General features: G+C 46.8%; 1 protein-coding gene, 1 long non-coding RNA gene and 1 pseudogene across 3 annotated transcripts in view; 2 read left to right on the top strand and 1 right to left on the bottom strand.

Moving 5' to 3' along the window:
* Positions 1-27022, top strand: part of LOC103707381 (putative disease resistance protein RGA4) — a 66421-nt pseudogene that overhangs the window by 6602 nt on the left and 32797 nt on the right. The gene's annotated exons all lie outside the window — the stretch shown is intronic.
* LOC149768608 (uncharacterized) lies at positions 7013-13619 on the bottom strand. The gene is made up of 2 exons (XM_089930655.1): positions 8352-13619; positions 7013-8244 (listed from the first exon to the last, which is right to left on the bottom strand). Exon 1 carries the CDS (start codon positions 11404-11406, stop codon positions 10600-10602), a length of 807 nt encoding a protein of 268 aa, XP_089786781.1. The 5' UTR covers positions 11407-13619; the 3' UTR covers positions 7013-8244; positions 8352-10599.
* Positions 17344-27022, top strand: part of LOC149768607 (uncharacterized) — a 60465-nt gene continuing 50786 nt past the window's right edge. Inside the window, exon 1 of the long non-coding RNA XR_016413145.1 lies at positions 17344-19000. This is a non-coding gene — a long non-coding RNA (uncharacterized LOC149768607). The remainder of the gene's footprint in view (positions 19001-27022) is intronic.

Here is a 27022-nt window from a genome sequence, read left to right as displayed (position 1 = left end):
TTTTGAGGAGTGAGACAGAAAAGCTACAAAGTTAAATCCCTATGGCGTCCCCCATGTAAAGATTTTTGAATCATTCTAAACTTGATTTAAATCTCCACAGGGCCCCCTTTACCCATCTTAAAACTGGAAAATGACATCTGGACTCCATCTTATTTATTAGGGAAATACCAAACCAACCATGAGGATTGAAAATTGAACTACCTTATTCTCGTGTTCTTTACTGACTCTAAGATCTTTGGATTCAAATGAATTGCTTCAGTGACTTCTAACTCGCTGACTTATATTGAGTAGAACTTCCGACTTTCTGAGTCTGAAGTTGCTGGAGTAATTCATTGTTTAGGGTACCAATGCGTCTCTTCTTACTTCTGTCTGATGTGTTCTTCGTTTTGTTTTCTCCTATGAAACTTTTTATATTAGATTCATCATTATATTTATTAGAAGTTTGAATCACATAGAATATAAGCTTTCTATTAAATAAGAAATGGAGATGAATGCATGAGAAAACTTGTAATTGCAATTTATTTGAGTTACTTTAATTCCTGTATCAGATTGCACATATGAAGTCAAGCACTTTTCCAGCAAATGAGGTGGTTGACAGTATTGTAGCGAAATGGGTATTACCATGTATGCATGTCTTTACATTTACAATACCTGGATGTTGATTATGTTGTACTCAATAACTCAGCAACAAGTGGGCAGACAATCCGTGATCAGTGTTATTTCAACATACGTAAATCTAATGTGTAGATTATATTTATGATGAGGTTTTCTATTCTTTAAACTTAAATTAGAATAGTGGTCCTAAATAAATGTAAATTAGTGGGGCCAGCTCTAGTTAGACACTTTGGCTTTCACTCCTTATCCGGGGAATATTTCTCCTTTTATAGCATTGGGATCTCTTAAACTTTTTTAAATCATATAGAAGGTATCGCACCAGTTTCATATAGTTAACCTTAAGAAGAATCTCTGAACTAGCTCGTCATTTTCCACTGAAACTTTGAAGCATAGTTTGTCCATTTTTCTATTTACTGGTGTTCTTTGCCCTACAATTTCTGGTATTTTAAACTTCAATCACATTTGCCAGAGTCAGTTCTGCAAGTTTTGAAACATACAGTTTTAATTAGTTGATTTCATTTGCAGCCCCTTGACTCCAGTGGTTATGCAAGGATCGAAATAGGCCGACCAGACTTGTTCATACGCTGTAGACCAAAACAATTACAACCAGAGTCCTGTTCATGGACACTTAAAAATCTGGGTGCTGGATATGCGAAAAATGTCATGTGGCAAGTACCCTGTGGAAATGAGGCACATACAGGAATTGTATCCAGCATTACTTTTGCTACAGCTCTAACATGCGTTTTATTAATTGTTTTATCAGCTATTTATTTTTCTGGGAGCAATAGTATCAAATGCTCCTAATGATCATTAGCAGCATTGCTTCTTTATGTTATTGGACACCTTTTTCTCTTTCCAGTTTCTTTAAATTTGTATTAAAGGTTTCTTCATGATCATTAACAGAGGGAATATTTTCTTTTTAAAATTATTTTCTACCACTCATCTTTGCAAACAGGTCTTTGAGGAAACTGGTTTAGTTAGTTAGAAGACCATCTCCACTGTGTTGGGTCTTCTCCTCTGACATCTTTGCAGCTGACGACCGTTTCTGTTTTCCTCATGTTTCAAAACCCACCTGTTCTTGCTAATCCCTTCCTCATACGACAATGTGAAATATCTAGGAACCAATCAGATGATGACCTGAGCCAGTCCTTTGTACAATGGGTACAGCAAGATATCCAATATTTTGCGACTTGGATTCAGTTTCTTACTGTTCTTCTGTCATCTTCACCTGTATAGCCCATTTCCTCTTCACCTTTCCTTGGCCTACCATCTCCTGGCTTTATTATAATACAGCTGCTGGCAATGGTTTTATCCGGAAATTTTGTGAAAATGCGTGTCCCAACGGGTTTCCAATATGGAAGTAATTTGTCATTTTAGTAGAAAAGGATTGATGATAAATCAAGTTCGCTCCATTGTTTGATCACCTAATGTCTTTGATGGGATTTCATGTGTTGGTTTGTTAACACATAAGAGCACTGTGGTGGAGAAAAAAATGAAAACAGGAAAAGCAAAAAATTTAACATTTTTTCTCATAATCCATAGAAGTAGGTACATGCAGGTAACATTTTTCTCATAAAAAAATTTAACATTTTTTCTCATAACCTTTTTCAGGTGAAGCCTGCATTTGAGATACATGCAGGTAACTCATCTTTGTCTGGGCCTGCATAAAATTGTTTATACCAATGAGAGACCTCTACTATCTTGAAATGGATGTACCCCTCATGCAGCTGACATGGTCTCAGTTTTTTACGTCAGATCAGCTGCATGGTAGTAATATTATGAAGGCAGGCTTGCTGTTAACATTCCTACCTTTTTTCTAGTGTAATCTTAGACGTTTATAGCCATGCTAGACAGAGCCCTGGATAGGATCAATTGAAACCCCCTCATTATTTCTGCAAGACCAACATATTTCCCTTATGCTCTGCTACTTTTTAGACTCTTATTTGCTCGTATTGATCCAAATTGAAATGCTTGAAATTGTAGCAACAATTGGCTTCTGTCCGTTGCAAAATGTTTATTTATCATCAAGCCCTCTCCATGGTTTTGTGGTGTGATTTTGGTAGGAGCTAACTGCATTTTTTTGAGATGTTTCTAAAAAAGTAGTCGAGATGTTTACTTTTTATATTGAACTTGGAAAGCTGTGAGCCTGTTTGTTGGATTTATAAAATGTGTCCAGTTCTATTGCAGGATGGTTGTTCTATCGCAGGATGACTTGACGAAACAACATGGATGCTTGCTTGACAGGAAAACAGAGCCCAGTGGATTTGTACGGAACTGCTAAGACTTTGGCAGCTTCGTAAGGTTTCATGCCTGCTCCTGTGGGAGAGTATAGTAAAATCAAAATGAGGTCTTCTCTATTTTTTATTTTTACTTTTTTCATTGAATGCAAATGAATCTTCAAGGAGAAAGTACTTAAGATAGCTATTGATCTTATTTTTTATAGTTCACAGTAATGAATTAGTCAATGGGAAGCTTAAAAGCAGGGGAGTTTATTGTGGTCACGGCTGAATACTCACAGCGGACTTGGGAATCATACCACATGAATAGCCTATTTGAGATCGAGTGTGAAACTGTTAAATAGTGTTCCTTAGTTTCCTGTATGGTGACCAAATAAGAAATAGTTTCCTGTGATCTTGTTCGACAAGGCTGACTTGAGTGCTGTGATTGACAGGGGAGTGGTTTTGGAAGATAGTGAATTGTTGAGCAATATAGTGAATTGTTGAGCAAAGAGATTGATGCCAGACAGCAGGGTAAAAAAGCGAAGAGAGAAGAAAGAGAGAGGAGGGAGGAGAGAAGGAGAACTAGGCTTCACACTTAGCACTAGCTTAGAATTTCACACCAAAGCTAAAAGAAAGGGAATCAAAATTTTTATTTATAACATACCTTAAACTATGTACGGTCCAACATATTTATTAGAGCCAAAAAATGCAAAAAGGCTCCTAAAAAGAAATTAATCTCACAAAGACCCTCAAAGATAACAAAATACCAAAATAACCCCTAAAGGCTATCAAATAACAAATATCCTAATAAGCCCAAATAAAATAAAATCACTCCAACCACAATGAAACTGGTTGAACCATTCTCCTACGGCGACTGTAGACTCGAGTGACAGGCGATCTGTTACTAGTGTCCGCACCAACTCTCTCGGGTGGGAAGAAATTGACCTTGACGAACGTGGCTTGGTGTAGCTCTGATAGTACTCCAATAAATCCGGGTTAATCCACTGAAACTCCTCGTGTGTGATCAATGTGGAGTCAGACTCTGGTTATCCTCGCCAACGAACCAAGAAGCGTTGGAGGCCATCATCACTGGTAAAAATTGTTTGATCGTCTAAAATAGCATCAATGTGCTCTTTTTATGCTCGGCGGAGAGGTAAAGGAATCGAAGCTGGTATGGGATCAGTAATAGGGGAATCATCCGGCTTAGGAGAGGGCTCAGCAAAAGGGTCATCAGGGATTGTTGGTGGGCCCTTGTAAGCAACTAAATCTTCAACATTAAAAGTTGGGCTAATGCCAAAATCAGATGGAAGGTTGGTGACAGGCGTTAGTGCCAACCCTGTGCAACACCCTGCATGGCCCAGCACTACGAGCCTGCAATTTTTTAACGGTTCCATGAGAAAACCGTTCAGGTCGAATACGAATTATGACATAATCCCTAGTTTGAAATTTCTTAGTACATCCGTGGAAATCAGCTTGCAGTTTATAGTGAGCATTACTTGCATGTATGTACTTGTAGATTTTTTGATGCAACTCATGAATGTGTTGTGCAAATGCATGTACAGACTTAGAAATTCGAACATAGGGTGACATGGGTAAGAGATCTAGAGGTTTTCTAGCTTTATAACCATACACGATCTCAAATGGACTCATACCGACCGACCTGTTGATTGAATTATTGTATATATTGAATTATTGTATGCAAACTGTGCTGTAGGAAGGATTGAATCCCAATTACGAGTGTATTTGCCCACAAGGCACCGCAAGAGATTACCAAGACTTTGGTTACCACTTTGGTTTGATCGTCAGTTTGTGGATGATAAGCAGTGAAAAATTTGAGCTTTGTACCAACCATGTGCCACAAAGTTTTTCAGAAGTAACTCATGAAACGGACATCTCGGTCGGACACGATGGTGTTTGGAAGGTCATAGAGTGTGACAATCTCATCGAAGAAGAGTTTGGCTACTTTGGAGGCATCAGAGGTTGTTGAACAAGGGATAAAGTTTAAAATGGCCCACGACTACAAGAATGGAATCGTGTTTCCTGAAGTTATGGAGAAGACCAAGCACAAAATTCAAACTGATGTCATGCCAAGGACGATCTGGTACCGGTAAAGGGGTATATAGGCCAATGTTCTATTTTCGGTGTTTGGCTAATTGGCAAGTTCGACATTGGCCAATGATTTTAGCAACGTCCCTTTTCAGGCTAGGACAGAAGAATTGACGTTCCACCTCTTCGATGGACTTATCCCGTCCGAAATGCCCGGAAAGGCCACCTACATATACTTCCCGCACGAAGAAATCTCTTACTGATGTCCGTGGGATATAGAGCTTTGCTGCCTTAAACAAATAACCATCTTGAAGATGAAACCCATCGATCGAGGGTCCTCCATCAGCGAGGGCTTTGTAGAGTTCCACAAAATCAAGGCAAGAAGTAGTCCTCTTTGAGTCCGTCGAAGCCCATGATATTGACAGACATATCGAGAGCAGGGTCACTCGATGACTCAGTGCATCAGTAGTTGTGTTTGAGGCATCTGATGTGTGCTTTAGGACAAAAGTGTATTCCTGGAGGAACTCAAACCATTTAGCATACCTAGAGTTCAGTTTTTTTTGGGAACTGAGGTAACGAAGAGCTTCATAATTAGAGTAGAGGACGGATTCATTGGGCAACAGACGATGGCGCCAATACCGGAGGGTCTGGACTACGACATAGAATTTCTTGTCATAGGTGGAATATTTCTTCTTAGCCTCATTTAGTTTTTCACTAAAATATGCTACGGGATGGCGTTTTTGGCTGAGCACGCCACCTATACCAAGGCCAGATGCATCACACTCCACTTGAAAGGCCTTGCTAAAGTCGGGCAGGCGCATAACTGGCATCTCAGTCATCTTCCTCTTGATATTGCTAAATGCTTTAGCAATGGCACTAGTCCAATAGAAGTCGCATTTTTTGAGGCAATCAGTGATTGGGGACATAAGCGTGCTAAACTTCCTAATGAAATGAAGGTAGAAAGTAGCCAGCCCATGAAAATTGCAAACCTCACTGAAGGTTTTAGGCTCAGGCCACTCTACTATTGCAGTGACTTTATCAGGGTCAGCAGACAAGCCTCCGAGGAAACAATGTAACCCAAGAAGTTGACATGAGAAGTGAAGGATGAACACTTCTTAAGGTTGGCATATAGGTTCTCATTCCTCAAGGTTGTGTATACCTGTCGCAAATGATTCAGGTGTTGCTCCTTTGATTGGCTGTAAATGAGGATGTCATCAAAAGTATATGACTAAAAATTTGTCCATGAAAGGTCGCAGTACTTGAGTCATCACCGGCATAAAAGTACTAGAAGCATTCGAGAAGCCAAAAAGCATGATCAACCATTCATATAGGTCATCTTTGGTCTTGAAAGTAGTTTTCCATTCATCCCCTAGGCGAATTTGGATATGATGGTAGCCATTTTTCAAATCAATCTTGGAAAATATTGTAGCGTCTGCCATCATATCCAACATATCATCAAGTTGAGGAATGGAAAAACAGTACTTGACTGTGATTCTGTTGATGGCCCGACCGTCAACACACATTCTCCAAGAGCCATTTTTCTTTGGGGTGAGAAGTGCGGGTATAGCACAAGGACTTAAGCTCTCGCGAATAAACCCTTTGCGAATGAGCTCATTGATCTGTCGTTGTAGTTCAGCATATGCAGAAGGATTCATTCGGTAATGGGGCAAGTTAGGGAGAGTCGCACCTGGAACCAAATCGATAGCGTGCTGAATGTCACACAGTGGTAGCAAAGGATCCGGAAGGTCTTCGAGAACACTTCTTGAAACTCCTCAAGAAAAGAGAGGACGTCGGCGGTTAACTCGCTCTGACTGTGGAAGTGAATTTCTTTGACAAGTAGAGCGTACATCGAAGATTCATTGATCATTTCCCTCTCAAACTCAGGATGTGGAGATCCTTGTCCTTGGACACTTCTGTCACGACCCCCGCCCCGTTCCCGGCGGGCCGTCGCAACGGTCCTAGGGTGCGGGTAGGCATAAGGCCACCAGCCACCACGTAGAACCCTATTACCTATCAATCATTATTAAATTCTGAAAATTTTGGCATGATGCATGCACAAAATGATCACCTTTCCTATAGTGACCTGTCAGGATTATCTCAATACATACAACACACTACCTGTCAGAGCAGCAATCACATAATCTGTCACAATATAACCTGGACAACACATGTATCATCACAGGCATACAACTGATCTGCACATATATATATATACCTGCTCTCCAATCCATCCATGGTCAAACCCATATCCACAACAGGATCTATGACTATAACTATACACTATATACAACAGAAGGTTTATAATACACCAAAAGGTATAAACCTCTATCTAGATTATACTATACTATACTATGGAGCGGCACAGCAAGCAGACAATCTCTAACCCTGCTCCTCTCTATACAATACCTGCCCTGCAATCAAAAATATCAAACTGGGGAGTGAGTATATGAATACTCAGTGAGTGGAGTAGAGAGTACTATGCACATGAGACAGAATATAATCATGGCTCGAGATGAAATCTCAAGATCAATAACAACATGAACATGAACTCAACATAGAGAATATAGAGTAAATCATCAATATCACCACAATCAATATCAACTCATCTGAAGCATATATGGAATAATCAAGTAAACATATATGCTACTCATGAATATGCTCAACAGATCATAATGCTGGAACATACAAATCAGGTGTCAATATGCTGAAATCATCACTAGACAGCTGTCGGGAGGTGGGTTTTACGCCCCAGGCGAACCAGCAACAAGTCCTTACTGTCACATGCATATGCAGGATAATACACCATATCGATAATATAAATGCTAGACAGCTGTTGGAAGGTGGGTTTTACGCCCCAGGCGAACCAGCAACAACTCCGTACTGTCACATGCATATGCAGGATAAGACACCACACTAATCATGTAAATGTCGGCCAGTATCCAGAACAGAAATCCATCTCACATCTACATACTAAACGGCACCTCGCGGGAATTCTACATCCGCGGAAAGCCATACTGCACCTCGCGGGGTCTTACTATGCCCGGCGGCAAGCAGAATATAAGTCGTAGGACCGGCCGATCCTACGCCTAGGGCCGTGTCCCCCCTAGGAAGGGACTGGGCTCCGCCCATCCAGAAGGCTACTATGTGCACAAAGGCCGATGTTCAACCCCATCGACTATAGGTGTCCTGCAGATACTGCCAAGCCATGCATAAATGCCATAATGCACCCTCCCAATACTCTACTAAAAAGGAGCATAATCAAGACTACCACTCACTCGGCCACGACCCAATTATAACTAACATTAGGGTTGGGAGTGAGGAATCACGGGAGTACAATGCAACTCAATATACCATGAGAAGGGCTCTACAAGTCTTTGAAATAGAGGAAATGAAATCAATTTACAAAAGAAGTCATTTCACAATTCAGATCCAATTTAATTACTCATAAAGGAGTATAATCAAAGCTACCACTCACAAGTCTTTGAAATAGAGGAAATGAAATCAATTTACAAAAGAAATCATTTCACAATTCGGAATCAATTTGATTACTCATCAATCCCTCGTAATTCCTCTCAATGTTCCCTCAAATGCATGTACAGAATAATCAAGCATAGAGAATCAAGATTATAGAGGAATCTACTACAACAATTAATCAATAAGCTCAGGTGGAATCAAGTCACACTTGGCAATATTCATGAAAATGAATAAGAAATGTGCTCATGGTGCAAAGTACAAACTCCCACTCACCTGTCAATCTGGCACAGCCCTGATACGCCTCCAAAAATCTACAGCTGGCAGTGGAGAACTTCTTCCTCTTGTTCCCTAGCTTCTTGCCCAACTGTGACATGCATTTACAATACATTTAGTCCTGTATCAAGGGCTATAATCTACGTGCCAATTATAATATAGGAAACTTTAATTGATTCAACTCCCCCGTTCCCTAAATCTTTTCTTTTCTTTCTTTTTTTCTTTTTTATTAATTAACTCATCATTTATGTATACCAGGGATTCCCTTGCATGAGTACAAGGTCCCTTTTAGCTTGATCTAGGCTTAATACTCTATTATAGCATGAAATCCCTTATTTTCCACCCGGATGAACAGTAATCCGGACCGACAGCCGGTTACTTCATCCCGGTTTTGATCCACTTTCAGGACTCCAAATTTGATGAAATTTTTACCTAACATTCTACACTCATAGGAGATTCCAAAAAGTAACATGCATCACTACCGGAGGCCGTTTGGCCCCCAAAATAATTCGTCGAAGTTGGGACTTCGACACAGTTTTTCCGTAGTGCCGGAAAAATTTGTCGAAATCCGATTCTTCCTCTTTTAACCACCTCTACAATCCTTATCCGACCCCTCTAGACTACATCCACCCTTTGTATAGCCTAATATCATCAAAAGACTAGATAGAGATGGATATTTACCCTTTTTCTTTTTGGAAATCGAGGTCCTTGCGTAGAGGAGAAGGAGATCTACACTTTTTCCTTCAGCTGGCAGCGCAACCGAAATTTCTTTCCTCCTCGAATCCCCTTCCTCTTCTTCTTTCTTCTTCTTCTTCTTCTCTTTTTCTTTCTTTCTTTCCTCTCTGTTTCACGCCTGAGACTCCCCTCTCTGTCTCTCGGTTTCATTCCAAAAGCCAGCTCAAACCCTCCAATTAAATCACGTCAAGGCACTATTCATCCTTTATTTAATATTATTAAATTTCCATTTTACCCCTAACACTTCAACATATCTACCATTATGCCATTAACTTTTGATTCCTTCCAATTTTACCCCTTATATCAATTTTAAAGGACTATTCTATCCCTTTTATATAAAAAAATATTTTGGGGTTATTACATCCTCCCCTCTTATATAAAATTCGTCCTCGAATTTAAAAGAGTAAATTACCTGATTACTCAAAGGGGTGAGTATATCTACTCTTCATATTCTGCTCGGTGTGGTATTGGGAATCAAATAAATTAGGAGTGTTTTACCTTCTATCCCTACCACATAGCTAGGATATATATACTTCGCTTCTATACTATCCCCTACAGGTGTACTAATAGCTAAGGGGATATGCATTAATATCTTATCCTTAGCTAACTTTTTAGCAAAATAAGGAGACACAAATGAATGAATAGCTCCACAATCAAACAACACTCTAGCTTTAATCTTATCAATGAGGAGCATACCTATCACAGCTACATTTAATGCCCGTGCCTCTTATGGATTTACCGTGAACACCCTTCCTTGCCCTCTGCCTACTGGAGCTGATGGCTGAGATGGTCCAGCACTCTGCTGTGACGCCGGTGTCTGACCTCTACCTCTGCCTACAGGCCCCCTACTACTAGGCCTGTCCATCTGCACAGAAGGGTAGGATGCCAAAGGCACAAACTGCTGGGTGGCACCCTGCAGGCATTCTCTGGCAAAATGACCCGGCTGTCCACATCTGTAGCACACTCCCTGGCCCATTCTGCATCTGCCAGGGTGCTGCTTCCTACATATGCCACACACTGGCCATGATTGGAACCCAGATTCAGTTCTGGCTATAGTGACTGGAGGACGAGGTACTGATGGTAGAAAAGTATCTTGTGATTGACCTCTTTCCCTCCATTTTCTCTTACGTGGGGTAGGTGGAGCTGAGCGTACAGACTGCTCCGTCGGGCCCTCCGAGAGATCTACTCCCTCAGATCTATCTTTACTGCTTTGCTCCTTCCCCACACTCATTTTTCTCTATTCTCTTTCAGCTCTTTCTTCTTTGTTTCTGGTCTCCCACTGTTTTGCTTTATCAATCAGCCTAGACAAGGTGAGGACCTCTACTGCCAGTACTGCATTATAAAGCGGGGAAATCAGACCTCGTCTGAACCTTTCTATCCTGGCAGCTTCAGTGGGGATGATGTAAGGAGCATACTTCCCCAATCTAGTGAACTCACGAGCGTACTCAGATACGCTCATTCCAGGCATCTGCTTCAGCCTCTCAAACTGAAGAGCCCGATTCTCCCTCTCAGCCGGAGACAAGAACTCATCCATCACTGCTTGCCTGAACTCTTCCCAGGTTGGAGGATTCCTACTGTACAATCTGTCCTCCACTTGTCTCTGGTACCAACCCCAGGCATCTTCTTTCATTGTGAGCCCTACAAGTTCTATTGCCCTTGCATCAGAACAGGGCAGTCTTCGTATCATCTTTTCAGTCTCCTCCAAAAATCTCTGAGGATCTTCACTTTCTTCCCCCTTAAACTCTGGGGTTCTGAGCCTCAGAAATTCCTGTACAGTAATCCCCTCATCATCTAGAGCCCGCCTGGCCAAACTTCTTGGCACAGGTACAGGAGGTGAGATGGATACTACTGACGGGGCAGGAGGTTTCCCCCGAGCAATCTGCTCTCTCAGAGCCTGATTCTCCGTCAGTAACTGTTCGATCAATGCATCTCTACTTCCTACCTCTCCTTGATCATTAACCCTCCGTCTATCAGCAGGAGGAGATTTTTCTCTTTGGGGCTCGACATGTGCGGAACCCGCATCCAATACTATATCTAGCTCCATCCTCCTTCCAGGACGAGCAGGTCCTCTCCTTGGAGGTATTCTTTATATGTCTCTAAAAGAATCAAGAGAGAGGGCAGTTATTACACACTGAGTCATAATATATTTTATTGAATTATAAAGGACTCATAAATTAACATACAGAAAAAATCCTATGCTCCATAGTATAATCCTATACTTAATCCTGACTCACCCTATTGCTCTGACAGGACTTTTGTTTAACCTTTGCTCTGATACCAAGCTTTGTCATGACCCTCGCCCCGTTCCCGGCGGGCCGTCGCGACGGTCCTAGGGTGCGGGTAGGCATAAGGCCACCAGCCACCACGTAGAACCCTATTACCTATCAATCATTATTAAATTCTGAAAATTTTGGCATGATGCATGCACAAAATGATCACCTTTCCTATAGTGACCTGTCAGGATTATCTCAATACATACAACACACTACCTGTCAGAGCAGCAATCACATAATCTGTCACAATATAACCTGGACAATACATGTATCATCACAGGCATACAACTGATCTGCCCATATATATATACCTGCTCTCCAATCCATCCATGGTCAAACCCATATCCACAACAGGATCTATGACTATAACCATACACTATATACAACAGAAGGTTTATAATACACCAAAAGGTATAAACCTCTATCTAGATTATACTATACTATACTATGGAGCGGCACAGCAAGCAGACAATCTCTAACCCTGCTCCTCTCTATACAATACCTGCCCTACAATCAAAAACACCAAACTGGGGAGTGAGTATATGAATACTCAGTGAGTGGAGTAGAGAGTACTATGCACATGAGACAGAATATAATCATGGCTCGAGATGAAATCTCAAGATCAATAACAACATGAACATGAACTCAACATAGAGAATATAGAGTAAATCATCAATATCACCACAATCAATATCAACTCATCTGAAGCATATATGGAATAATCAAGTAAACATATATGCTACTCATGAATATGCTCAACAGATCATAATGCTGGAACATACAAATCAGGTGTCAATATGCTGAAATCATCACTAGACAGCTGTCGGGAGGTGGGTTTTACGCCCCAGGCGAACCAGCAACAAGTCCTTACTGTCACATGCATATGCAGGATAATACACCATATCGATAATGTAAATGCTAGACAGCTGTCGGAAGGTGGGTTTTACGCCCCAGGCGAACCAGCAACAACTCCGTACTGTCACATGCATATGCAGGATAAGACACCACACTAATCATGTAAATGTTGGCCAGTATCCAGAACAGAAATCCATCTCACATCTACATACTAAACGGCACCTCGCGGGAATTCTACATCCGCGGAAAGCCATACTGCACCTCGCGGGGTCTTACTATGCCGGCGGCAAGCAGAATATAAGTCGTAGGACCGGCCGATCCTACGCCTAGGGCCGTGTCCCCCCTAGGAAGGGACTGGGCTCCGCCCACCCAGAAGGCTACTATGTGCACAAAGGCCGATGTTCAACCCCATCGACTATAGGTGTCCTGCAGATACTGCCAAGCCATGCATAAATGCCATAATGCACCCTCCCAATACTCTACTAAAAAGGAGCATAATCAAGACTACCACTCACTCGGCCACGACCCAATTATAACTAACATTAGGGTTGGGAGTGAGGAATCACGGGAGTACAATGCAACTCAATATACCATGAGAAGGGCTCTACAAGTCTTTGAAATAGAGGAAATGAAATCAATTTACAAAAGAAGTTATTTCACAATTCAGATCCAATTTAATTACTCATAAAGGAGTATAATCAAAGCTACCACTCACAAGTCTTTGAAATAGAGGAAATGAAATCAATTTACAAAAGAAATCATTTCACAATTCGGAATCAATTTGATTACTCATCAACCCCTCGTAATTCCTCTCAATGTTCCCTCAAATGCATGTACAGAATAATCAAGCATAGAGAATCAAGATTATAGAGGAATCTATTACAACAATTAATCAATAAGCTCAGGTGGAATCAAGTCACACTTGGCAATATTCATGAAAATGAATAAGGAATGTGCTCATGGTGCAAAGTACAAACTCCCACTCACCTGTCAATCTGGCACAGCCCTGATACGCCTCCAAAAATCTACAGCTGGCAGTGGGGAACTTCTTCCTCTTGTTCCCTAGCTTCTTGCCCAACTGTGACATGCATTTACAATACATTTAGTCCTGTATCAAGGGCTATAATCTACGTGTCAATTATAATATAGGGAACTTTAATTGATTCAACTCCCCGATTCCCTAAATCATTTTTTTTCTTTCTTTTTTTTTTTCTATTAATTAACTCATCATTTATGTATACCAGAGATTTCCTTGCATGAGTACAAGGTCCCTTTTAGCTTGATCTAGGCTTAATACTCTATTATAGCATGAAATCCCTTATTTTCCACCCGGATGAACAGTAATCCGGACCGACAGCCGGTTACTTCATCCCAGTTTTGATCCACTTTCAGGACTCCAAATTTGATGAAATTTTTACCTAACATTCTACACTCATAGGGGATTCCAAAAAGGTAACATGCATCACTATCGGAGGCTATTTGGCCCCCAAAATAATTCGCCGAAGTTGGGACTTCGACACAGTTTTTCCGTAGTGCCGGAAAAATTTGTCGAAATCCGATTCTTCCTCTTTTAACCACCTCTACAATCCTTATCCGACCCCTCTAGACTACATCCACCCTTTATATAGCCTAATATCATCAAAAGACTAGATAGAGATGGATATTTACCCTTTTTCTTTTTGGAAATCAAGGTCCTTGCGTAGAGGAGAAGGAGATCTACACTTTTTCCTTCAGCTGGCAGCGCAACCGAAATTTCTTTCCTCCTCAAATCCCCTTCCTCTTCTTCTTTCTTCTTCTTCTTCTTCTCTTTTTCTTTCTTTCTTTCCTCTCTGTTTCACGCCTGAGACTCCCCTCTCTGTCTCTCGGTTTCATTCCAAAAGCCAGCTCAAACCCTCCAATTAAATCACGTCAAGGCACTATTCATCCTTTATTTAATATTATTAAATTCCCATTTTACCCCTAACACTTCAACATATCTACCATTATGCCATTAACTTTTGATTCCTTCTAATTTTACCCCTTATATCAATTTTAAAGGACTATTCTATCCCTTTTATATAAAAAAATATTTTGGGGTTATTACAACTTCACTCTTCTTGTTCTTGTTAGGTGCCTTGGGCCGCAAAGGATTGAGTTTAAACTTTTTGCCCTTGAACACGAAGGAACAAGAGTTGAATTGACCGTAGATGGTAACAAGGTCGAATAACTGGGGTCTCCCCAAAATTAGGTGTCCCACGTCCATTGGGATTACGTCACACCATATGGTGTGTTTGTAAAAAAGGATGTGAATGGGCACAAGACATCTCTCTTTGCTGTTAATAAAAGATGTGTCAATCTAAGAAACCTTATAGGGTTGTGGTATGGGAACAGAAGTTAAACCTAAGTGGGAGACGATGTTGGAGGATATCACATTAATGCAACTTCCGCTCTCAATGATGACCTTACAATCTTTCTTCCTGCATTTAATATAAGTATGGAACATCGAGGTTCTTCACCAGTCATCAATTCTTTTGGGTGTGTGAGGGCACATCTGACTACACTCATGGTGGATTGGTTAGACTCTCTCTTTGGAAGTGCAAATGATATAGGTGTAGTACGGATGCACGCTAGGATATCAGGTCCTTTATCACACTCCTCATCATGGACACAAGACTCTCTGTGTTCTATATTGTGGCGATAATCCCTATCAACATTATGGACTGGACCTGGTCCTCTGTGACGCGGGTAGGCTTGAGGATGGCCTGGGAAAGGACTAGCATCGAGGTGGCCCTATTGGGCCGATTCTAGATGGTCTTATGTTTCATCTTCGACCTCTGGGCCCTCCAAATGGGAGGCACTACTTTCTTTGGATCCCATAATCCTCTGAAGGAAGGCCTCAACGGAGTCTAATCGGGCGTTGATCTGAGTGGATACTGTGGTCAAGTCTTGGACAGCTCTTAGTAAGGCTTCAATATTGAGATCCATGGCAAGTTGGGATTTGAACTAGGAGACAACACGGCCACTATGAAAGTGCATATAATGAGTGTGCAAAGTTGTGCGTAGCCTTACAATACGAAGACAATGGTGGTTCCTAGACAGACCTAATGCATGAAAATGATGCCTAAAGTGCAATGTATATGCTCAATATAAACGAAAACCTAATCCGTAACAAATGAAATCAACTAGAGGATCACGTAATAAGTGCAAGCAAGTAATTGTAGTCAAGTAGTGCCAGTGTTCTGTGTGTTGCAGGGTATCACAGAGCCTCGAAGGACTTCCAAAGTTTAGGCAGCCCTACAATTAATGGTAAAGTTGGGCCACTGCAAGGGTTTCTTAAGTTATTTGGGTGTATGTGTTAAATTCATGGTAAGCTAAGTCAATAGAGCACACAAAAGTTCATCGATGCTGAACTTAAACGAACAAATAGATTTTCCAACAAGAGAAGAAACCTAACTTGGGCTGGGGCGACGATCAGAGATGCGGTCGCAACAAGTAGGCTTGTCAAATGGCTCCAAATCGGGTTTGATCATTGCAACTCGGTAGGCTTGGTCAAATCGGATCCGATCACTGCAATTCGGCGGGCCTGGTCTCAGCTACTTGTGTGGTCTGATTGGCCTGTAAACTAAAGGGGGAACAGGGTGCTGTGTGGGCCGGTGTGAAAAGGGCCTGATGGGCCTACTGGGCCCCAAATTAGGTGGTGGGGCGGGAGGCCTGATGGGTTGTGGACCCAAAAGGAGGGGGTGGTGTGGGCCTGTGTAAGAAAGGACTTGTTGGGCCCTTGAATTGAAGAAGGGGGAAGAGGGTGGATTAGGTCGTAATAGCGCGGGCCTGATAACTTGGGCCCGTGAGAAGGAACCTGGGTTGGGGGGGGGTGTCGAAAGGGGGGGATCAGTACCGTGTGGCCTGATGACAAGGGTTTCAATGCCGAAACCCTTGAGGAGCTGAAAGAGGGAGGGAGAGGGGTGGCAATTGTGGGAGATTGGCCGAAGGAGGGAGAAGGGGTGGTTGGGGGTGGCCCTGGCCTGGTTGGGACAAGGATGGTGGGGCGGAGTGAGGGTTTTGGTGTGAAGAAGGGGGTGCAGCGCTGGGTGTGGGGTGCCGACTTTCTGGTGTCAAAGAGATGGGAAGGAGGGGTAGTGGGGCTCGGGCGGCAATGGGGAAGAAGCGGAGAGCGGTGAGGAAGGGAGGAAGCGGAGTGTGGGGGAAGAAAGAGAGAGGGTTGTGGGGGTGGCAATAAGGCTCGGGGCAGCGAGCGAATGCGAGGGCGTGAAGCGGCGAGTGCGGAGCAGCGGAGGTAGAAGCGGCGATGACGGAGCGGTGAAGGCGGAGGCGATCGCGGCAAAGGCAGAGCGGTGCTGCGGACGACCGCAGAGGAAGAAGATGAACAATGAGTTCTCTTTTTTTTAGCTCGGATCCAATAGGATTCAGGTTATCGGGCACGACCCGCTCTGATAACCCGTTACGGGTCCGTCACGTGCGTCACATGCACTTTTTTCTTTTTTTTTTTTTAATCGAGTGGATTCGGGTTAACGGGTGCGACCTGCTTCGCTAACCCGCTACATACCCGCTAGGTCTTCTCCTTCGTAGGTTGTTGCTGATGGTTACGCCGACTTCCGCGGCAATCAGTGCGTGGGGCGCAGCGGAGAGGGTCAGCGGTGCTCCTCTTCCGGATCCGGCCACGGGCAGTGGCGATAAGGATGCGGCCGGGGCCGAGCGCGTCCTCCTTGCTCGGGCACAGTCACGGTTGGCTGGAGCTTGGGGAGGTCTCCTTCGTCAGATTGTGGGGCGCGCGGTTGAAGCTCTCGGCGGCGAACCACGTGATGGCATTGGGGCGTCAGACGAGGGGATGGGGGGGAGGAACAGGGGTTGTCCACAGGAAGGAAGGATTTCTTTTTTTTTTTTTGTTGGTGTTGTTTTCCCCCGCGTGAAGCTTGAATCCCACGGCTCACAGTGGCCCAAAAGAAGGCTCCGATACCAATGCTGACGCTTGACAGCAGGGTAAGAAAAGAAAGAGGAGGGAGGAGAGAAGATCTAGGCTTCGCACCTAGCCTTAGCCCAAGGTTTGACACCAAGGTTAAAAAGAAGGGGAATCAAAAATTTTATTCATAGCATACCCTAAACGATGTACGATCCAATATATTTATAAAACTCAGAAAATGTAAAAAGACCCCAAAAAAAAATTAATCTCACAAAGATCCTCAAAGATAACAAAATACCAAAATAAGCCCTACAGGCTATCAAATAACAAAATACCCTAATAAGCCCAAATAAAATAAAATTACTCCAACTACAATGAAACTGGCTGAACCATCCTCATGCGGCGACTGTAGAGTCGAGTGACGGGCGATCTGGTACTGGTGTCCACACTAGAGATCCATTAGCTTAGGAAGATATGGGCACTCAGAAGGCAACAAAGAAGCAAGACTTCAGTATAGCTGGTTAGATCAGTGTTTATAATCAGTCCATATGATATTTTACGAAGACTTGTATTCAAATTTTCCCAAAGAGAATTAGGTGGTGTAAATGGTGGAATCAGTTTCATGCAAGCTGTATATGAACTGATGGCATCAAGTTCATGCAAGCTTTCTGGTTCATTTGGAAATTGCGAAATCACACTTATGTTTGCGTGGATAGCTTCATCGAGTCGTTAAGCATGATGGTTACAAAAACAAGCATGAGCCTCTTTCAGCAAGAAAAAAAGGGCAGGTTGCACTCAGAGACCAAGCAAACTTCCTTACATAAGAATGATGATTGACTTGAAGGCTGGTCTCAGAAAATTATGCACCTTCTTTTTTAAATGTCTTGTGTTTGTTAGCCATTCAAAGTAACCTATTATGTCTCTAAAAAGGGCTGCTGCCATGACATATAGCTTGCATTAGGATTGTAGTGGCTGAACATGGAACTGAAGCAGCTCTGATGTGGCTTTTCATAATTAAAGCAGACCTCAATGCCTAACATTTTGCATTTTCAGGTGGAGCCTGCGTGAGATACTTGTTAATGACACTCTTTTGATGGGGCCTGCATAAAATTGTGTATACTAATTAGACACCTGTACTATCTTGCAACGGAGGGTAGCTCTCAGGCAGTTGACCTGGTCTTATTAATTTTTAGGTCAGATCAGCCGCATGGTGGTGATGCTGTGAAAGCTAGCTTGCTGTTGGCATTACCACTTATTTCTAGTTCATCTTAGTTGTTTCACGGTCACACTGGAAAGAGCTTCCCTTACTCTTTGGTATTTATTTCTACTTCTATTTGCTCTTATTAATCCAAACTGATCTGTTCGCAGGGTGTTCAATAGATTTGTGATGCATGGCTTAGTTCTGTTGCAGGATCTTTTGACTGGATGCTTGCTTGAACAGGAATATAAACCCCAGAGTATTTTTAAAAGGAATTGCAGAGACCTTGGTTGCTTCGAAAAGTTTCATGTCTTTTTTTCTGTGGGAGAGTTTAGAGCCTGAAACCAGAACGGAACATTCTCGACTTTTGTTATTACTTTGTTCGGTAATACAAATAAATTTTGGAATAGGAAGTGTTGCTGGAAATTGGACCCGGGGGCGACCGTCGGCCGGAAGGGGGAGGCTCCGCCGCCTAAGTAGGGAGTGGCGGTTCGCCGGCGGGCGGCGTCTTCCTGGAGACCTGCAAGAAGCCGGTGGCCGGGCTCTCCGGCACCGGCCCTCCGATGCCTAAGTCAGCACAGGGGGAATATGTGGAGAAAAATGGAATGAGCGAGGGAGAGTCAGAGTTCGAGAGAGAGAGCGGGGACCCCCCCTTCAGTGGAGAAGTGCTTCTCTTATAGGAGGGAGCCAGTCCACCTGTGATGTGATAGAGTTTGCCGTACGATCAGTCTTTTAATGCTCGATCATGTAAGTCAATGTCATCATCGCAGGAGGTTAGGCCGGAGCCTAAGTCAATCATGGAGTCATGCCGTCATTTATGGGCGCGTGAGTTTGCCGTGAAAGGCTAGACGTCCGTAGGCGATGGAAGCCATACGCCTTAATTGTTGAGTAAGCTGAGGGCCTGTGAATGCTATGCGTTTTAATTGTTGAGTAACCTGGAAGTCTGCACGACTCGTATACATCGGTTGTTGGAGAAGTCAACACGTAATCTCCCAACTAAGCTGTGGGAGGATGTGGCCTTAGGATATGGTTCGGGCATCCTTGGGTTGGCCAAGTGTTGCTGGGTCGGGCCCCGCCCAGGGGTCCGCTCGGCCGGCTCCTGGTCGGAGGAATGCGCCCGGTTGGCTCCTGGTCGGAGAAATGCGCTCGGCCGGCTCCTGGTCGCCTAGCCATAGCGGTTTTTCCCTTAACACTACCCCCCGACTTTCGAGCTCGAGCTGCTCGGGAGTTCGAGCGCGGGAAGTAGAAATATGTTTAAGAAAATTTTGAATTATCGCGCGCTTCAAGGCGCTTTAAATAGGCGACGACTTCTCTTCCCGGAAACGTTTTATCAAGGCACCCTTCCGCCTTTCAAGGCGTCCTCGCGTTGTGGACTCATAATGAGACCGCACGACCTGATGAGACGTTTCTGCGTTCGAGACGTCGGTTCGGATTGAGTGCGGCTCTTTAATTTTCAGGCGGACGCGCGTCATGATCTGAACGGGGAGCAGCGCTCTGCTCCGCAAATCTGGTTCGTCGGAAGGGGCTATATATACACGTTTCTCTAAGTCTTTCTTCCTGCTTTCTTCCTGTTTTCCTCCCAGTCCGAAATAATCGTTCTCCGGCGAACTTCCGACAGGTCCTTTGTTTGCTCAGTCTTTCCTCCTCTTCTTTTCCTTCCTAATGGGGTCCGGTCCAAATGATTTTGGGTCCACCATGACTGAGGTCGAGGTCGGGATAGTCGAGGAATGGTTTTTTCCTCGGCGGGGGTTCCGCTTGGAACCCGCCGGACCGGAGGATCGAGTATCGAACCCTCCGGAAGGCCGGATCGGAGTGTATCGTGAGGCACTCTGGGCCGGCCTACGGTTCCCTCTCCACGGATTCTTGAACCAGCTGCTCGCGGAGTACCAGTTGGTCCCGGGGCAGCTCGCTCCGAATGCGTGGAGGACGATCGTCGGATTCCTATCGCTGTGCTTGGCGCATGGGATCCTGACATCGGTCAATGTCTTCCGGCGGCTTTTCGTGTTAAAGTCGAACCCGGGAGACGGGGAGTGGCTCTACGTCGCCCTCCGGGCGGGTCGGCCGCTCTTCCACGGTGCTCCCTCGTCCATTCACAACTGGAAGAAAAAGTTTTTCTTTCTGGCCTCTGAGCGGACGTGGGGGTTCGACCCCAGGTGGAGGCCGTGCCGACTCAGGGCCGCTAATAAAATCCCCAGGCTCTCCACGCGCGAGCAAGAAGCCCTCGACTTCATTCGCGGTCTCGGGGACGGAATTCTCCTAAACGGCCTCATAAGCGAGGACGCTTTGATGAACGTGGGCCTAAGCTCGGCGCGTCCTCATGGTAAGGGCAAGAGTAGAAAGCCTTTATTTTTTTGTCTTTTGATACTTCGGATCCCTCAGTTTTTTCTCTTTCTCTTTTTTTTTTTTTGCAGACGTCGCGAAGATGGTTACCAAAAGCGAAGTCATGTACGCTCGGTACAGGAAGAGGGCGGCCGAGCTTGGAGGGGAGCCGCTCGAGCCCAAAAAGAAGGTGAAGGTCGCTCCCCAAGTCGACCCTCCCGAGGTCGCCAAGGGGGGATGTTCGAGCTCCGAGCCCGGAGGCTCGGGTGAGGCGACCCTGGCGCTCCCGTGTATGGCGCCCATCCCCCGGGCTCCTGATCGGGTTCCTGTTCGATCCGAGGGCCCGGGGTCCGAGTCGAAGAGCAGCCAAAGGGATGCGAGACCAGAGGTGGCGGGTGCGAGCCTTTCCGACCCGGCGGGAGACCAAGAGCGGCGATCTTACGTCGTCGAGTGGACACTGTTCGAGGACGACTCAGCCCTCGAAAACATCGAAACGGCGCGTCAACTTTTCCGCGCCGTAGTCCTTCCGGCCGACAGAGCGAGGATTCAGGCCATGAGCCAGAATCAGTTCTTGGACTCGGCCCGCTTCTCCGCTGTTCGGGTAAGTCTAGTATTTTCTTCGCACAACTTTTCCTTCTCTTTTCTCTCTCTTTTTTTTTTAACTTTTATTTTGTTTGCAGCACCTCCACGAGACCGAGACCTTGATCGCTCTCGTCGCAGACTACCGAGATCGGGCCCGTCGGAACTCGCAGGCACGGGAGGCGGCCGAGAAGAGGGCGGAGGAGGCCGACAAGAAAGCGGCAGAGCTCGAGCTCCATAAAAAGGAGCTCTTGCTTAGGGTGGGCGCTGCGGAAGACGAGGCCAAGCTCCTGACGATGGTGCTGGACGAGGAGAAGGCTACCCACTCTCTGGCCAGGTCAGAGTTGCGGGGGGCCGAGGCTCGTCTGGCCGAGGCGCGGTCCTTGCTCACCACGCGTGAGCAGACAATAAAGGAAGTGGAGCTCAAGATCAAGGAGCTTCAGGCTCAGCTTGGAGCCCAGGAGGAAGAGGCCCAGAGGCGGGCGGTTCAGGTCTTCCGAGAGTCGGAGGAGTTCCGGGAGCTGCTCGAGGAGGAAGCCGTGAATGGCCTCGTTCAGGGGTTCACGGACTTCCGCAACTAACTACGCCGGCTCTGTCCCGACTTTGATCTCGACCAGCTTCAGCCCGGAGCCGGGGTCGAGGGCCTCGAGGGGGAGTCGGCCGAGGCGGCCTTGGAGGTCCCTGGGGGAGAGGCAACGTCTTCAGTCCCCGAGACTGCGCCCGAAGGCGATGAGGTCGGCGAGCCCGAAGCTACCGCCGAGAGGGTCGAGGCCGAGGGCGCTGAGATCGAGCCCGGGGAGATTCCGGCCGAAGACGCCGCGCTCTAACTAATAATAATTTTTTTTTTTTTTTTGTAACTCGGGGCCGGTCCGCGCTTGTCGCACGGCCGACCCCCAATTTTGTACTTTAGCCTTTGGGCTTTTTCCAATGAATGCGCTTTTTCCCAACCCCCCTTTTTTTTGACTTCTCAAATGTTCGTTCAAACCACCAAGGCATTTTAGGTCGGACTCGGACTTGCCGAGCTCCTGAGCTTAGATATTCCACGATCGTAGGGCTCGGAGCCTTAGGGAGCGTCTTGCTCTGACCACCGAGCCTCGAGCTCGGGACCGAACTTTACCGAGCGGCCGCGAAACCGAGCTAAGGTTTAAGTAGACGCGTTTGACTTTTGGCTGAGGACCCCGCTACCAATCGAGGTGTTCAAGGATACAAGAATGAACGGAGCATGCATATCGAACAAGGCGAACGCTATTGGGGCGTACCTTTTCGGGGCTATATGCCCCGTGCTGCGAATTGGTCCATGGAGAACGGCTCCGAGCTTAGTCCAAGGCACGAGGTCGTCACTTTCGAGCTTGCACACGGAGCAGCCACTCTAGCGCCAGGTTCAGGATGCCTGGATCACTTGAGCCGGCGAGGATAGGCCGAGCATAACGGCTGTGGGGGATCGTGCCGAGCACGATGGCCGATGGAGATCGTGCCGAGCACGATAGGTAATGGAGATCGAGCCGAGCTCGATGGTCGGTGGAGATCGTGCCGAGCTCGGTGGTCGATGGAGATCGAGCCGAGCTCGATGCTGATGGAGATCGAGCCGAGCTCGATACCTGATGGAGATCGAGCCGAGCTCGATGGTCGATGGAGATCGTGCCGAGCACGATAGGTAATGGAGATCGAGCCGAGCTCGATGCCTGATGGAGATCGAGCCGAGCTCGATGGTCGATGGAGATCGTGCCGAGCACGATAGGTAATGGAGATCGAGCCGAGCTCGATGCCTGATGGAGATCGAGCCGAGCTCGATAGTCGATGGAGATCGTGCCGAGCACGATAGGTAATGGAGATCGAGCCGAGCTCGATGCCTGATGGAGATCGAGCCGAGCTCGATAGTCGATGGAGATCGTGCCGAGCACGATAGGTAATGGAGATCGAGCCGAGCTCGATGCCTGATGGAGATCGAGCCGAGCTCGATGCCTGATGGAGATCGAGCCGAGCTCGATACCTGATGGAGATCGTGCAAAATGGAGATATCGGCGTTCCGAGTTTTTGTGGCGGTCCGGCCTCGCTCGGTTCTATTTGCATCCGAGCAGGGTCGTATACACGAACTGGGCCGGGCCATCTGGGAGCATGCAGACACCAGGAGAAATTTATCATAGTTAGATAATTGTAAATAAGTCTCAACTTGACAATCGATGTGGGGGGATCCTTCGGGACATCATTGGTAATACACCCGAAGATTTTCGGAGCTCCAACTCCGAGGGATGGGAGTCCCATCAAGAGATTTTAGCTTGTAAGCTCCGGGTCGCTGGACACGTGCGATCCGGTAGGGTCCTTCCCAGTTCGGGGCCAGCTTCCCCTGCTCGGTCGGTTGGGAGGCCTCCGCCCTTCTGAGGACGAGGTCCCCCTCTTTAAAGGATTTGATCTTGACTCTGGCGTTATAGTACTGCACCGTCCTTTGCTGGTATTTTGCCATGCGAACTCGGGCGGCCTCTCTTACTTCTTCGACCAAGTCGAGATTATTCCTGAGTTACAAGGAGCTGGAGCTGTTATCAAAATGCTCTACCCTTGAAGAAGGGAGCCCGACCTCTAGGGGGATGACGGCTTCCATCCCGTACGTCAGATTGAAGGGAGTTTCGCCGGTGGGCACCCGGAACGTGGTCCGGTAAGCCCAGAGGACGTTGTATAGGTCTTCGACCCATTGTCCTTTGGACCGGTCGAGCCTGGCCTTGAGCCCCTGCAAGATTGTTCGATTTGTTACCTCGGTTTTTTCATTTGTCTGCGGATGCGCGACCGAGGTGAAACGGTGGTCGATGCCGAGTTCGGAGCAGACTCCCTGAAGCGGGCGTTGTCGAATTGGCGGCCATTATCTGATATGAGGATGCGGGGGAGCCCGAACCTGCAAATGATCGACTTCCAGACGAAGTCCCGCATCTTCTGCTCGGTGATTCGGGCAAGCGGCTCAGCCTCCACCCACTTCGTGAAATAGTCAATGGCGACAACGATAAATTTTCTTTGTCCAGACGCCAAAGGGAATGGTCCCAGGATGTCAATCCCCCACTGGGCGAATGGCCAGGGGGAACTGATTGAGGTCAGTAGGGCCGAGGGTCGTCGTTGGATGCTGGCGTTCCTCTGGCACCAGTCGCACTTCTGGACGAAGTCCAGGGTGTCCTTCTGGAGTGTAGGCCAGTAATATCCTTGGCGCAGAATCTTGTGCGCTAGTGCTCGTCCCCCCAGATGGCTTCCACAAATCCCTTCGTGGACTTCGCGCATTGCATAATCCGCCTCGGACGGGCGGAGGCACCTGAGGAGGGGGGAGGTGAAGGACCTTCGATAGAGATTACCTTCGTACCATATATACCGGGTGGCCAAGCGCTTGACTCGGCGAGCTTCTCGTTCGTCGCTGAGGAGGACATCATCCCGCAAGTAGCTGATGAGCTCGTCCGTCCAGCTTGGTTCAGCTTCGATGCAAAGGGTCGACTCAGGCTCCTCCGTGCTGGGTCTTTGGAGATACTCCAAGGCCGCTGCCTTCGGGAGTTCGCTCATGCGGGAAGACGCCAGCTTTGAGAGTTGATCTGCTCTGGAGTTTTCCGTTCTAGCGATGTGTTGGATGTGGAAGGAGTTCAGAGCCGAGGTGAGGTCCCGCACCTTCCGGAAGTATTCTTGCATAGTGGGCTCTCTGGCCTCAAAATCACCCAAGATTTGGTTCACGACCAACTGGGAGTCGCTGAAGGCCCTTAGGTCTTTCACACCCAGCTCCCTGGCCAACTTGAGCCCGGCGACAAGTGCTTCGTACTCTGCTACATTGTTGGAGGTGAAAAATTCGAAGCGCAAGGCCTGCTCGGCGATCACTCCATCTGGACTTGTGAGCACGAGGCCTGCTCCGCTACCCCCCGAGTTCGAGGAGCCATCGACATGTAAAGTCCAGATCGGGCTCGGGGTCTGCTCGTCTGTAGCTGGCCTGGCTTCGGGCTTGTCTGGCACTGTGCACTCGACTATGAAGTCGGCGAGCGTTTGCGCCTTAATCGCTGGCCTGGGTCGGTACTCGATGTCGAACTCCCCAAGCTCGATGGCCCACTTTGTGGTTCGACCGACGCGATCTGATCGCTGCAGGATCTGCTTCACCGGTTGGTCGGTTAGTACGGCTATAGTGTGGGCTTGAAAGTACGGCCGGAGCCTTCGAGCTAAGACGACCAGGGCGTAAGCGGTCTTTTCCAGCTTGGAATATCGGGTCTCAGCACCCCTCAAGACCCGGCTTGTATAATAAACCGGCTTCTAGAGCTTGCTCTCCTCCCGGACCAGGACCGAGCTTACTGCTACAGGAGAAACAACTAGGTACAAGTAGAGGAGCTCGCCCTGGTGAGGCTTTGTGAGCAAGGGAGGAGAGGCGAGGAGATGTTTGAGCTCCTCAAAGGCTTGCTGACATTGGGCCGACCATAGGAAGTCTTTGGGCTTCCTGAGGGTCGCAAAGAACGGGAGGCAGCGCTCGGCCGATCGGGAGACGAATCTTCCGAGGGCTGCGACCCGGCCCGTAAGCCGCTGCACTTCCTTCACCGTCCTCGGTGGCGTCATCTCCTGAAGCGCTCGAATCTTCTCGGGATTGGCCTCGATTCCCCGCTGAGAGATCACGAAGCCAAGGAACTTGCCCGAGGTGACTCCGAACGCGCATTTGGCCGGGTTGAGCTTCATTTGGTACCTCCGGAGTATGGAGAATATTTCGCTGAGGTCGGTCACATGGTCTTGCGCCACTTTGCTTTTTACTAGCATATCATCCACATAAACCTCCATGTTTCGGCCTATCTGATCTTTGAAGATCCGACTGACCAGCCTTTGATAAGTCGCTCCAGCATTTTTTAAGCCGAAGGGCATCACCTTGTAACAGTAAGTGCCCCCATCAGTGATGAAGGCAGTCTTCTCCTCATCCTCTGGTGCCATCCGGATTTGATTGTACCCGAAAAAGGCGTCCATAAATGTCAGCAGCTCGTGCCCCGAGGTGGAGTCCACGAGCCGGTCGATGCTAGGGAGCGGGAAGCTGTCCTTTGGGCAGGCCTTGTTCAGGTCGGTGTAGTCCACGCACATGTGCCATTTCCCGCTAGCCTTTTTGACAAGGACCACGTTGGCGAGCCACTCCGGATAGGATATTTCCCGGATGAAGCCAGCCTTGAGGAGCTTATCAACTTCCTCAGCTACCGCCTGCTGCCGCTCTGGGGCGGTGTTACGCTTCTTCTGTCGCACAGGCTTACAAGGCTTCACCTGGAGTTGGTGGACCGCGACCTCTGGATCTATCCCCGGCATGTCTGCTGGCGACCAAGCGAAGACGTCCGCGTTGTCCCGCAGGAAGTTGATGAGGCGATCCCTCTCGCGAGCGTCAAGGCCGGAGCCGACCTGCACGGTTAGCTCGGAAGAATTTTTTTGGAGGGGAACTTGAATGAGCAGCTCACCAGGCTCCACTCGATTCTTCTGCAGGCCGACCCGCGCCTCTAAGGTTTCGGCCGGGGGTTCATCTTTCGCTATGGTCGATGCCTCGGCCGGCCGCCTCGCCTCATGGGTCGCC

This window comes from Phoenix dactylifera, chromosome 1, assembly GCF_051530095.1.
Source record: "Phoenix dactylifera cultivar Ajwa chromosome 1, Ajwa_hap1_PhDact_Kaust_v1.1, whole genome shotgun sequence".
Taxonomy (NCBI): Eukaryota; Viridiplantae; Streptophyta; class Magnoliopsida; order Arecales; family Arecaceae; genus Phoenix; species Phoenix dactylifera.
The sequence above is the reverse complement of the archived record's forward strand: the minus strand, read 5'-3'. Positions and strand labels throughout refer to the sequence as shown.

Excerpts from the sequence above, each read along its gene's own strand:
- LOC149768608 (XM_089930655.1), bottom strand. The coding sequence starts at position 11,406 with ATGGAGCTAGATATAGTATTGGATGCGGGTTCCGCACATGTCGAGCCC.